This window comes from Elephas maximus, chromosome 8 (genome assembly GCF_024166365.1).
Source record: "Elephas maximus indicus isolate mEleMax1 chromosome 8, mEleMax1 primary haplotype, whole genome shotgun sequence".
NCBI classification, from domain to species: domain Eukaryota; kingdom Metazoa; phylum Chordata; class Mammalia; order Proboscidea; family Elephantidae; genus Elephas; species Elephas maximus.
Window position 1 is genome coordinate 106,715,850 of NC_064826.1, and position 13,930 is coordinate 106,729,779.

The window sequence follows — 13,930 nt, forward strand, 5'->3', positions numbered from 1 at the left end:
ACCTCGCCGGTCCTGCAACCCTTCTCCCCGACCCTGACCCCCAGATCGGTGCTGGCGGGCTTGGGGCGCAGGCCGCGCCTCCGGGGCAGCGCGCAGCCGGGCCTCCTGCTCCCGGAGCTGGCGGGCGCGCGTCCAGGCGGGCGTGCCGGGGAGCGCGCGCCGGCTGGCTGGCTGGCTGGCGGGCGGGCGGGGCTGCCCAGGGCGGAGCGCGGGGCGGAGCGCGGCCAGGCTGCGCGGCGCATCCAGCTCCCGGCCCGCCGTCTCGCGCCCCCAGCGATTGCCGGCTCCGGCTGCGGCTCGCCGCTCCTGCCCGCGCCCGCCATGCGGGGGACGCGCCGCTGACCCGCGCCTGCGACCCCGAGAGCCGGGCGCGCCCGGAGAAGACGCAGAGGAGCAATGAGCCGCCTGCCCTGGACGCTCGCGGCGCTGCTGCTCGCGCTGCTGGCGGAGGTAGGGCCGGGGGCCGCGCCGCCTGGGGAGCCTCCCAGATGTGCTCCTGGAGCGCGAACAATGCCGAGAGCTGAGGGGGAGTCGCAGTTCGGACGCGCCCCCGGAGCACCATCTGGGAGACCCCGAAAGGTCGGGCATTGAGAGCCACAGTCTCACGGGCTGGCTGAGTCCCGGTGATTGGGAAGGTGTTAGGGACTCTGGTGACAGAGAGGCGCCCCCGGACCTCCCCGTTTCTCTCTGTTCTTCATCTTTCATCCTCCCCTCTCCTTTCCGGAGAGCTTATTTCTTTTGCTTTTTTTCCCATCTGGAGGACTCGGCAATGACCTTTGTGCGCTGCCCCTTCCCACCCCCCGCGGCGGTCTCAGGGTCGGGTGGGGTGCAGTGGGGTCCCTCGGGAGCAGCGCAGGTAGGGGGGCTCTGGAGCGCCGGATGGCTTGGGGTTGGAGTGGGTTAGCTGGGGTGGGGGTGGGGAGGGGGCAATGGGCGGAGGTGAAGTTGTGGGGAAATGTCAGGGGAATGCCAGGGAATTACCAGGGATGAGCAAAAGGAGGAAACGTTCCTGCTGCGAAAATGAAGCGGGAAGTCTTCAGGCGCGAGAGGAAAATTCCACGTAGAGCTCGGGTGCTGGGTGTGAGAAACTGAAGCCCAGAAGGGAAACTTGTTGAGCCGCCTGAGGGTGAAAGCGCCCGGGTAAAACAGCCCTCGTGGGGACAGGAGCTGCTTCTGGCTGGGATGTTGCATCGTTTCATACGGAACCACTTCTTACTAAAGCGAGTTCTTCAAAACTGGAGCAAGTGGGGTTTTGGGGTGTAGGGCCTGAATTCAGGGCTTGTTCAGGTTCATTATTTTGAAGGAAATTTGTATTTAATTAGCGAAGTCAAAGTAAATGGATAGTGAGTAAGTTCCGTCTGTTTCGGCACTTTCTATTTTACAGGGTTGTAAAATTCTTCAGCTGGGGGTTACTGCTGGAAATGACCACTTGTTTTCTCCACTTACTAAAAATAATTGTTACAGAATGCTGGGGGGAAAAAAGTCTTAGCTCTTCCGGAAGGAAGGTTGATGGAAAAGTTTCTCCTTGTCCAGGCTCCGCCATAGCAAAGACTTCGTGTTTTTGTTCAAAATATCCCCCTGGCCTGGTATTTAATGTTTTTGTGGAGTGCCTCCCTGCTTGCATTCTTTCCATTTGTTCAGAATTTGAAAACCTTAGGAATTACATCCCCTCGATGACTCACCAGGGAGAACAATGGAGAAATGAATCAGAGACCACTATTTACATAAAATAAACGTGTGTGTGTACCTTAATACATCTGTACTACACATGCAGTCCTTTGTTTTTTTTAAATCATTGCTTGATGAAGTTTTCTAGCGTTCTGTGCATTTGTGCCACCAATTTAACTTTTCCCAGGTCTTTTGTCTGCCTTGATCCTGTGCCCTGTGTGGAACGAGTACTGCCTCAGGAATTCAATACTTTCCAAAATAGTTGTTTTGGTGGATAGGAAATGATCATCTTAATTTTTGTTATTAGTGGCCACCGAGTCAGTTCCAACTCAGGGCGACCCCATGCGTGCAGAGTAGAACTGCTCCAGAAACAGATGGTCAGGCCTGTCTTCTGAGGTGCTTGTGGGTGGATTTGAACCACCAGCCTATCAGCTAGTAATTGAGTGCTTAACTATTTGAGCCACCCAGGGACCTTATCATCTTATCCTCTTAATAGAGAGTTCAGATCATGTCTGAAAGGCTGATGAACGATCGTAAAATCAGAACTGGGATATAAAAGTAAAACTGAAATGACTTAGATGATGTTTCACCAAGCCATGCATCTGGATGATTGGTTGTTTTTGTTTTTAACTGCAAGTCTGGTGCCGCCCCCTTTACACGATCACCCTAAGCACTGTTTGGTCTGTGACAGAGAGATGTCTCTTTGAGGAATTAAGGAGATTTCTTTATAATTCATCGTGTGGAGTTTTATATGTGAGATTTATATCTGAGATATTTTCATCTGAAATTGGTTGCTCAGAATCTGTTTTGTCAAAATGCCTTTGACGCTTTTGAAGTCCTGAGTCATTTCCATAAATGTACAATCACAGTTGTGAGGAGGCAAAGGCAAACTCCTTAAGTTGAGTGTGTAAAAACAATCCAGGGGGATATTTGATGGCTTCTGACTGCCGGCTGCAACCTGGGACATTTGTCTTTGTTTCTTTGTTCTACTTGAGCGGGTTTCAGTGTATGAATTTGTGGTGTAGTTGATCATAAACCACCTGGAATAAAGGGAGGCATGTGGTTATGGTTATCCCATTAAGGTCTCTCAGGCCCCCTGTCCCACCACCTGCCCGCCCCAGCCAGGATCGCTCAGTGAGTTCTTATGCTAGTGAGAGGTCCTTGAGTGGGGAAGGAATCTAAAAACTGCGTTTGGAGAAAGATTGTCCTCCCCTCCCTCGCCATCCCTGTATAGAAATTTACTTTAAATTTACTACATGTTAGACATGAAGACTGCTTCTTTATTTTTTATTCAGCAAACGTTTATAGGATACGTGGAGTCCCTGGGTGGTACAAATGATTAAAGGCATGACTACTAAAAGGCTACCCAGAAGTACCTCGAAAGAAAAGCCTGCGATCTGCTTTTGAAAGGGCCCAGCTGTGAAAACCCTATAGTGGGCAGTTCTACACTGCACACACGGGGTCACCATGAGTCAGAATCTACTCTACAGTAACTGGTTTGATTTTAGTTTTACAAGGTGCTCAATCTGTGGAGCCCCTGGTGGCACAGTGGTTAAGAGCCCAGCTGCTAACCAAAAAGGGTGGCAGTTCAAATCCATCAGCCACTCCTTGGAAACTGTATGGGGTGGTTCCACTCTGTCCTATAGGGTCACTATGAGTCAGAATCGACTTGACGGCAACAGGTTTGGTTTTGGTTTACCCTGTACCAGGCACTGTTCTTAGCGCTTTACAAATACTAACTTATTAATCCTCACAGCAGCCTTTTTAATTCCATTTTTCTTTCAAACAGGAGATGTTAAATAATTTGTCCAGAGTTATACTAACTGTGAGAGGTTTGAGATTTAAACCCAGGCAGTGTGGCTGCAGCCTGTACCCCTCAGCAGTGTGCTGAGCGACCTCTCCCTCCCATAAAAAAAACATGGAGGTATATTGAGGGTTTGTGCAGAGGACATCCTGAGGCAGGGGCTTGGAGAGCTTTGCATCCCATGAAACGGGTAGACACTATACAGTACTCCCGAGGAACTCAGTCACCCTTTCATAGGGGGAACATGTATAACTCATCATCCAAAGGACATCACTTTTGAGAACGAAATCAGGTGCTATTCCTACATGTGCCCGGATCTCCAGCATCAACAGGAGTGTCCTGGGAACCCCTTGCTGGTGCTCATCCTAAACCCCAGGCCTGGGCTTTAAGTAGGAACAGGCCCTGATAGCACCATCACTCCCCCCAGGAGGCTTCTTGGGAGCTCATTTCTGAGGTGACCTTTCCTTTCTATTAACTTGGAGCTCCCTGTGAATTTCATGAGAAGCTAGTGAGGCCCCTGTTTCATCTCCCCGCCTCCTGTCACTCTTTGTATCAGCTGGTTATATGGCAGATTTTGAAGAGTGGCCCCAGGCTCTGGTTCCCAGGAATAGGGGCACCCCAAAGCCTTTCTGGGTCATAAACACTAAGGTCCTACGTTTCTGTGGTGGCAGCTGGCGTGTGTGAGAGCCTGTGACAGTCAGGCAGTGAGAGTAAAGGTACTGAGCCACCTCCTAATAGCCTGGTAGAAATAACTCCCCGTGGCCCTCACTGGGCTACAGCAGCACCCTGGAAACCCAGAGAAAAAGAGCTTAAGCCTGACTGCACCGTAGTCGGGCTTGGGGAGTAATTAGGCCCCGAGCTAACGCACCTCCCAGGGGCTTTCAAAGTGCGGTGTTTTCTAGATATTGCCACTGGCGTCTCTTTCTAGGGGTTAGATTGTTTTACAGGCTCTGCCCTTGTTGAATTGAGCCTTGGTGGTGCTGTGGTTAAACATTTGGCGGTTAACCGAAAGGTCGGTGGTTTGGTCCCACCAGCCGCTCAGCCAGAGAAAGATGTGGTAGTCTGCTTCTGTAAAATTTACAGCCTTGGAAAACCTGTGGGGCAGTTCTCCTCTGTCCTATAGGGTCGCTATGAGTCAAATCAACTCAACAGCAGCGGTTTGGCCCTTACTGAAGTGAGCCCAGCAATGTGTGATAGGTTCTATTTAGTGCTGTGGGTTCTGCTGGTTCCATTTGCTGAGGGGTTGAGCTCTGTAAACTTGAATGTTTTATTGTGAAGGGCCTGGCCTTAGTATCTCTGGGATTCCTTCTGGCCCTCTCCTAGGCTCCTGTGTGCTTCAAAGGGCAAAAGAATAGCCGTCGGTGGGCTAGAACCAGGAGGGGGCATCTCTTAGAGTGAGGGGTGGGAAGTGAACATTAACTTGTGAAACTGGGGAAATGAAGGGATTACTGACTATTTTTCTAAAGCCCCACGTATTTTGAGGCCTGGGAGTCTCGAAATTAGAACCAAGTTATGTTTAAGGGCATTTTTTTGCCTCGCGCCAAATATTTCTAGTGCCCTGGAATTCCAACAAATGTGGCAGCCCCTGGCTGCCAATTTTCTGAAATAAACCTTTCAACCCTCCCACTCTTTAGAGTTTTTAGAATCTGAGCAACATGCAATTTGAATGAGAAAGAAGCCTGTAGGGAGTTTGTTATCTCTGGAAGCACCGTGGGAGGCTGGGTGCTGGTGGCCCAGAAGTGGCAGTGGTTAAGTGGACACGGTGGCCAGGACTCCACTTCGAGATAGGGAAAACCTGATCCAGACCTGGCTGTAATTGGCCTTTGTTTTATTTTGGCTTGTGCACAGGTGCAGGGGCTAACTGGGGAGAAGTAACTCTAGCATCACAAGGCATGGACAGGGTTAAGGTCGTGGCCACCTCATTACCCAGTCTGGGATGGCAGATGATTTTGAGAGTACTCAGTTTTTTCATCTCCTCTCAATGAAGCCTTTCAAATGTCACCCTCTCAACCAGGTCCATCTCGATCACCGTATTTAAAATTGCTAGTCGTTTCTCCTCCCAGCCCATCTTACTCTGACCAGTCTTCTCCCCACCTACCCTCTCCATACATATTACCCTTTTTCATGACTCAGTTATTTTCTGCTTTGAATTTTTTGTTGAAACCCTGTGTTTTCAATAATGGAAGACATGCTGAAATCAATGAAAAAATTGTTTTGAGGTAATGTGAATTTTGATACGTTATGTGGGAGACATATGTCCCGAGTGGACTCTGGTGGTAGGATAGGTGGGATGAGGCCTGTTTCTTCAGATTCACACAGTTAAACAGGTCCCCACCGGGTGGCAGCACACACTAAAAGTGGGAAAGCAGCTTCCCAAGAACCCTCAGAGACAGAAAATATAGGTGGGTGATGTATGTCCCATGACCCATAAAAGGGTTGGGTACCTTCAAAATACGGAACTTACATCCCACCACATAAGCACTATAGGGGGCAGAGATTTTGCTCCATTTTGTGAACTAAAATATCCCAAGCTTTGAGAACAATTGTGTTGTTAGCTGCCATCTAGTACCCTCCCTCCTGCCACTCAGGGTGACCCCATGCTCAATGGGATTGGACAGTTGTGGCCCATAGGGTTTTCATTGCCTGATTTTCAGAAGTAGATTGCCAGACTCTTCTTCCTACTCTGCCTTAGTCTGGATGCTCCATTGATACCTGTTCAGTATCATAGCAATGCGCAACCTTCCCCTGATAAACGAGCAGTGGCTGTGCGTGAGATGCCTTGGGCAGGAATCAAACCTGGGTCTCCCACGTGGAAGTCAAAAATTCTACCACTGAACCAGCACTACCCTTCCTAGAATAGTGAGGACTCAGGTATTTGAATGAAGAAATCAATGGGTGATGGCCCTGGAGGATGGAGCTGAATAGGTCTATAGCAGGAGAGGGGATCATAGATCATAATCGATTAGCTATGTATGGAAAGAGGAGGGGTGCCTGCACTAGGTACTTCTGATCTCATCTGTGTTTGAATACCTGAAGTGCTGGAAACTGATGCTGTCTCAAGACAAAGCACCAACTGTGTGGACAGCCTTGGTTGCTAAATTCTTGAGGGGAAATATCCCCACCATTTCTCCCTATTCCTAGTTTTACCCTCTTGGACTCTTCAAAAGAAATAAATCACTTTGACAGCCCCTCACATGTTTAAACGTGGCTATTATTATCCCCTTAAAGTGTGTTCTTCCCCAGGCTTTGTTTCTTTCAGTCATTTCCCTCAAGATGTGGTTTTGAATCATTTCACCACCTCATAGCTGCCCTTTGAAAACTCTGCTGAACTGGACATTTTACAGGAAGTCCTCATTATCTCCAAATGATTGGCCCTAAAAAAGGCCAGAATGAATCCATTTAAGATAGGGATCAAAATTTCCTAGTTATGCGTGGAAAAAAAGTTTGATTGAGACCTTATTTTGAAAAACAAAGCCCAGATTATAAAAATAAGTGCATTTTATCCTAAGCACTCATTTTTAGAATGGTGAGTCAAGTTTTGGGGGAGAGTGTAATTTTTCTGACAAAATTCTGTGATGCACAATAGGATATTCTTCACTTGATGTGGACTTCAGTGGCATGATCATAATGAGGTTATTTTTTTCCAGAAATATTTGCTGTAGTCATCAATCCACTTTCCCCCTTATTTGAATTTTTATTTAAATCATCCTCCTTGGGCACCCATTCGTTCATCATTTACTAATGCCTGATTGGCAGGCTCTGTTTTGTCACTTATATTGACTTCATGAGACACGGAATCTTTGTGAGATTTTCAGAGCCATTTTGCCGTGTACTTGTGGGGTTTTTATGTTGTACTCTCTTATGATCTTTCAATCAGAGATTGATCAAGGAGCTGCTAATGATAAATGGGAAACCCTGGTGGCATAGTGGTTAAGTGCTACAGTGCTAACCAAAGGGTCGGCAGTTCGAGTCCGCCAGGCACTCCTTGGAAACTCTACGGGGCAGTTCTGCTCTGTCCTATAGGGTCGCTATGAGTCGGAATTGACTCGATGGCACTGGGCTTGGTTTTTAATGATAAATGGGAAACCCTGGTGGTATAGTGGTTAAGAGCTACGGCTGCTAACCAAAAAGTTGGCAGTTTGAATCCAACAGGTGCTCCTTGGAAACTATGGGGGCAGCTCTCTTCTGTCTTATACGGTTGCTAGGAGTCAGAATCGACTGGACGGCAACGGGTTTAATGATGAATGGGTGGGGGTATGGTAAGTACTTTTTGTCATAATGGTTCTGGCTTGCCTCCTGTCTCTCTGCCATCGGGACTTATTTGAACAGTAAGGACACTGTTTTTTACAGGTGTAGTCTGACTGGCACCATGACAGTCCTTGTTGAGACTGTCTCGTTATACACATAAGATTATATTAGTTCTCCCCTCCCGTGCAGCCGATAGTTTCACACTGAGTTTGCAATTTTGCGGGGACACTGAAGTCATGTGCTTCTGCTAGTCCACAGCTCCCCACAATAGCTGTGGAACTCTTTAAGTATTTTAAAACCTAAATTGAGGACTATATATTGGCCTTGGAGCCCTGGTGGCGAAGTGATTAAGAGCTCAGGCCGCTAACCAAAAGGTCAGCAGTTGGAATCCACCAGCCATTCCTTGGAAACCCGGTGGGGCAGTTCTATTCTGTCCTGTAGGGTCGCTATGAGTTGGAATCGACTTGACGGCAACAGGTTATATTGGTCCTAGTTATAGTGTCAGTGTGGAGGGAGGCCCTCTGGAAAATCCTGCACTTGGAATTTAACTCTCTGGCACAGATTGAATGAACAGATTTTGAATATTGTCAGTTGTTTCCAACCAAGGTTCATGTGCCTATGGTCCACTGCCAAGATGGAGACCACACATCTGCAAAGAGGGAGGGGCCCCAGTTACCCTTTTGTTTAGAAATCATGCTAGCTTGCCTTTTTAGTACATCTCTGACTAAATTAAGAAGAAGAAGAAGAAGAAAAAAAACCCAAACCAGTTAACTTTGACTCCTGGTGACCCTGTGTCTGCCAGAATAGAACTATGCTCTGTAGGGTTTTCAGTGGCTGATTCTTTAGAAGTAGATCACCAGGCCTGTCTTCTGAGGTGCCTTTAGGTGGACTTGAACCTCCAAACTTTTGGTCAGCTGAGCACGTTAACCATTTGCACAGTTTGGCCATTTGTGTCCAAAACAAAGGACAGGAAGAACGTGATTAATGTTATACTTAGTTCTGAGTTTTTGCCCTGGGTCAACCAATGGTCCAAATGATCCTTCTCCCCACCTCAGGTACTGTTTGAATGATGTAGGTAACATGCTGACTTTTAATTAACTCGGAGGAAAGGTAAGTGAAATCCTTGAGTGCTCAGTGAAAGCCTCAGTGGCTTGGTGTTTTGTGATTTGAGTAGTGCTGTCAAAAGAGTAAAAATAGGGCCTTGTGAAGATGGTGGAGACAGAACCAGAGCCTTTCCAGCAGCGGGGAGGGTGGGAGTGTGTGTTTTAGGGTGGATGGCACTACATTTGGAAAAGTTCTGGTGTGGTTTTGTTACTGGAATAAGGTTCTTGCCTCTCACTGGTCAAGAATGAGCAGGCAAGGCACGTAGTTTTCCACACGAGCAAGGCTTTATTGAAGAGGCTTGCAAGTGGAGACAAGGAGGGCCTAGAGCAACGCATACCCTCATCTCACAGAACAAAAGACAGGCCCGAGTTTTTAAAAGTTCTTGGGTGGGAAAAGATTCATATTTATTTATAGGCACAGGCAGGGATATGTTAACTAAGGTGCGGGCCCAGCAGCTTTCTAAGATGGCTCCTGTCCTGGAGGCCTCTGGGATTCGTAGCAGGACTTATTATGGGGTGTCGCACCTGCACAGTCTCCTTCTCCTTGGATGCAATTCCCGCTTGGGGCTATAGCCCCTCACTGCCCCTGGTGGAAGGTCACACAGCGGTCACAGGTAGATGTTCTGCGCATGTCCCTGGGCCTGGTCTTCCCCAACTGTTTCTGAAAGACTACATTAAAGAAGTGTGCGGGCTATTTTTAGATACCCTGCCCCATTGTTTTGGGGAATGGCTTTGCTTCTGCGCCCTGGCCCATTTCTTGTTATTTTGTTTGCAGATTTGGGGCCCCCTCTGTTCCTTGTCTTACTAAGTCTCTAGGTTCCACACTCAACCCCCTATTACCTCCCTGATAAAAAAAAAAATAGTCTATTTCTCTTTTACTTGTTTCTCCTCTAGCCGCAGCAGTCTCTTCACTATTTCTCAAACAGGCACCCTCCGATCTCAGGGCCTTTGCCCCGTCTTAGTTTCTGGTTCTTCATTCCTTTCCTCGGATAGAAAAAGCAGCCAGAAGATGGGGCGGGGGGCGGGGGGGGGGTGCTTGAAGCAAGGTCCCTACAGCCCTCAGGGGTCTTTTCAATACTCCAAGTAGCTTCCCGCTTAGACAAAGTCCCCTCAACCTCAGCTGCTCTATGTTGCCCTCAAGATAAATTCCAAACACCTCAGCCGACCTTTGAGTCCTTTTGGAAACAGGCTTCTCCTGCTTTGTTTTTCTTTCCCTGTTATTTTCTTGTCTCTCTCCTTGAACACTTTCCTGTAGATCAGAGCTTGTCATACATTTTGCTTGCTTACTCTCAGTGAATTTTCCAAAACTATAGACCCTCTCACGGAAACCCTGGTGGTGTAGTGGTTAAGTGCAACGGCTGCTACCAAAAAGGTCGGCAGTTTGAATCCACCTGGTGCTCCTTGGAAACTCTGTTGGGGCAGTTCTGCTCTCTCCTGTAGGGTCACCATGAGTCAGAATCAACTCGATGGCAATGGGTTTGGTTTTTTGGCTTTTTTATAGACCTTCTCACATTTTTTTTTTTTTTTAACAGATGAAACATATGTAAATGTTCTTTCATTCTTTTGTAGTAAAATATATAACACGTGTAATATATATAACATGTATTTATTATAATATATGCAGCATACATAATACATAAAACAGCATAAAATTTTCCAGTTTAACCCTCATATATTTTTAAGTTGATATTTTATTATAGATTGGAATGGATTTAATCTCTTGTGTATTGTAAAAATTAACTGTTTAAAATTCAACTGTAACGTCACTCTTTTGATGTATTCAGTGGAATCTGAACACCATTTGCTATTTGATACCGATTATCAGTTCTTTAAAAATATACAAACAAGGTCTTCTTGGAAATTGAACTCTTGAAACTGTTGGAAATGTAACAGTGCTGTTTTCTCTTTGAACTTCTATTTTGTTCCTGCTTGCCCCACAGAATTTATCCTAATGAAATATATATTCGTGTTTGAAAGTCTGTTTTTTTTTACATGTCACTTTTTTCTATAACAAAAATAGGTATCTAAATTAATTTAAAAAAATTTCTCAGATAAACCTCTAAGAGATTAAAAATAACTAGTAGACTGAGTTATCATTGCAATCATTAGTATTACACACTTGATTGAAATACTGTAAACATGTTGGAAATAAATTTCTAAATGGGATAAGTAAGGATTTTTTTTTCAATTAGTGCATGTGTTACAAATGGAAATATAAGAAATTTCATTATAGCAGTGCCACTCAATTCTTTGAATTCCTGGGAAATGTGCCCAACCCTAAAAGTAATCTGATTAGATCATCTTTCATTTTCATTGAAAGCAAAAAATTTGAAACCACCTGAAACACAAAGGTATATGTCAACACCGATATTTGCAGTGGCCTTGGGTGGATACTGGACATTTTTCAGTTCTGGCCCTGCACATGCTAGTAAGGTTAGGAATGGGTGAGAGGTGCGCCTTCCTTTTCTAAGGCGAGAAGGGTGCTGGCCACTGGACCAACATCTTGACCCTGGCCTGCATTCTCAGGCAAGTTGGTGTTAGGAAAGAGGACCCACGAGAATTGAAGGTCTGGAAATTGAGTCCCTTAACACTGTAGAGGAGTACCCCTTAGAAAGCCCATGGGACCCTCAGGGAACTCCTCTCTGTCTCCGCCCTTCTCATACTCAGCCCTGGACGCACTGTAGAATGGCCTGGGAAGCTTTTAAAGATTACCACCACCTGGGGCCCTAGCCCAGACCAATTATATCCAAATCTCTGGGGGCAGCCCCTTACATCTACATTTTCTAAGAGATGTACATTGTGTCTGATGCACCTTGAGGACTGGCAGTCACATTCAGCCCAGTCAGACTCTAGTGCTTGCTCTGGGTCTCTGAAGGCAGCCTGCTTTCTCTGCCTAGTCTCCCTTCCGCTGACTTTGCCAGTTCAACTTCCACTCAACTTTAGTATCCCCAGGTGATGTCCAGGAAGCCCCTCATCTGTGATGTAGGTGCCCCACTTGGCAGGCCACCCCCAGGGCTTTTAGCTCGGGTATGTTAATTGTCTATTGGTTGTCTGTGAGCCTGGCCCAGGAATGAAGATTTTGGCAGAGGCGGGAGGGAATGGGATCAGCAGCTTGGATATAGATGTTAGCCTTGGAAAAGGGGTAGGGGCTTCTTCCCCTGGGAAGTGAGGAGGTGAGCAAGAGGGAAGGTGCAGGTATAATTGAGGTTTAGTGGGAAGAGGTTGATGTAACCCTTGTGGAATGCTTGGAACCTTTTCATTAAAACACGCCATGAGGGTGAGCTGGGAAGGGTCTGAATTTCAAGTAGCAGCAAAGGCCTGAGAGAGCAGCCGTGGTTAGGTCTGCAGGGAAGCATCAGGGTTGAGGTTTAGAGTGAGACTTTCTCATAGTCGTATGGATACAGCCGAGTGTCCTCCTAGCAGCATAGGCACAGAGCAGTGGCTGCTCAGGGTTGGGGATTGATGCAGTAGGCTTGGCAGTATGTCAGCAGTAAACATTCTGGGGGTTGTTACAATGCCTGGTTTACATCATTGCTGGACTGAGTGAAGACAGAGGGTTTTTTTTTTTTTTAAAAAAAAAAATTGCCTTTGAGTTGATTCTGACTCATAGGGATCCTATAAGACAGGGTAGAACTGCCTCTTGTGGTTTCTAAGGAGTGGCTGGTGGATTCAAACCACTGACCTTCTGGTTAGCAGCTGTAGCTCTGAACCACTGCACTACCAGGGCTCCCAGAGGGGGTTGCTGGGTTAGAAAATGAGGGCACGGTTGCAAGTTATTGGAGACCACACAGAGTGAGTTGGAGGCAGAGCCAGTAGACAGGAGGCTTCAGGAGCAGGGAGGGCGAGGATGTGGTGGTACAAGAGACTGGCGCTGAGGTTTATGTCAGTTTCCTATTACTGTGGTAACAAATTACCACAAGCTTAGTGCTGTAAAACAACACAGATTTATCATCTTGCAATTATAGAGGTCAGAAATCCAAAATGGGCCTCACTGGGTAAAATGAAGGTGTCGGCAGGGCTGTGTTCCTTCTAGAGACTCTGGAGAGAATTACTTGCCTTACCTTTTCAGCTTCTAGAGGCCATCTGCATTCTCTGGCTCACAGCGCCTTTGTCCATCTTCAAAGCCAGCAAATTTGGGGGTGGATTATCCAATAAGCAATGTAAGCATGGGCTTATTTGTGCTTACTTACTATTCTGTAGTGAACACTTTCACCTGGGTTTCACCATGCCGCATCAAAGTGAAACCCAGGTGAAATTGTTCACTACAGATTAGTAAGTAAGCACAAGTAAGCCCGTGCTTACCTTGTTTATTAGATAAATTTATCCCTCGCAGCAGTTTTGAATTTTCAAATCTCTCTCATTGCCTCCCTTTGTTGCTTATAAGGACCCTTGGGATTACAATGGGTTTACTCTAATAAACCAGGGTAATCTCCTTATTTCAAGACCCTGTCCTACAGGGTCGCTATGAGTCGGAATCGACTCGACCGCACTGGGTTTTTTAACTTAATCATACCTACGAAGTCCTTTTTGTCACGTAAGGCAATTTATTCACAGGTTCTGAGGATTAGGGTATGGTCATCTTTGGGATGGTAGTGAGGGGGTCTTTATCCTGACTACCAAAAAAACAAACCAAACCCAGTGGTGTCAAGTCGAGTCCAACTCATAGTGACCTCGTGTGTTACAGAATAGAACTGCTCCATAGGGTTTTCTTGGCTGTAACCTTTACAGAAGCAGATTGCCAGCCCTTTCTTCTGCAGCACCACTGGGTGAGTTCAAACTGCCAGCTTTTTGGTTAGTGGTTGAGTGCAAAGCACTTTTGCTGCTAAGAGACCTATATTCTGCCTATTGGAAGCTTGAAAAAATGACTGCGTACAACAGATATTGTGAGCAAATCACTGTTAGCGAAGGTTCTTACAGTCCGTTAGCACAGTATGAGGGTATTCTTTAGACACTGAACTGTGCAGTTCACAGCCTTGCTGAGGGGGCAGTGGAGTGCAAGTGAGTGAGTGCCTCCATTTACTGCAGCTGGTCATGGGGTGGACTAGTTAACATGGGTCTTAGGTCTGCTAACCAAGAGGTCCATGGTTCAAACCCACCAGCCACTCTG

At 46.8% G+C, this 13,930-nt stretch overlaps 1 protein-coding gene across 1 annotated transcript in view; it reads left to right on the top strand.

Annotated features, from left to right (window-relative positions):
• The first annotated feature begins 230 nt into the window (after window positions 1-230).
• VOPP1 (VOPP1 WW domain binding protein) overlaps window positions 231-13,930 on the top strand; it is a 129,216-nt gene continuing 115,516 nt past the window's right edge. The window contains exon 1 of the mRNA XM_049893463.1: window positions 231-450. Within this exon, the coding sequence (XP_049749420.1) occupies window positions 397-450 (54 nt within the window). The 5' untranslated portion in view covers window positions 231-396. The remainder of the gene's footprint in view (window positions 451-13,930) is intronic.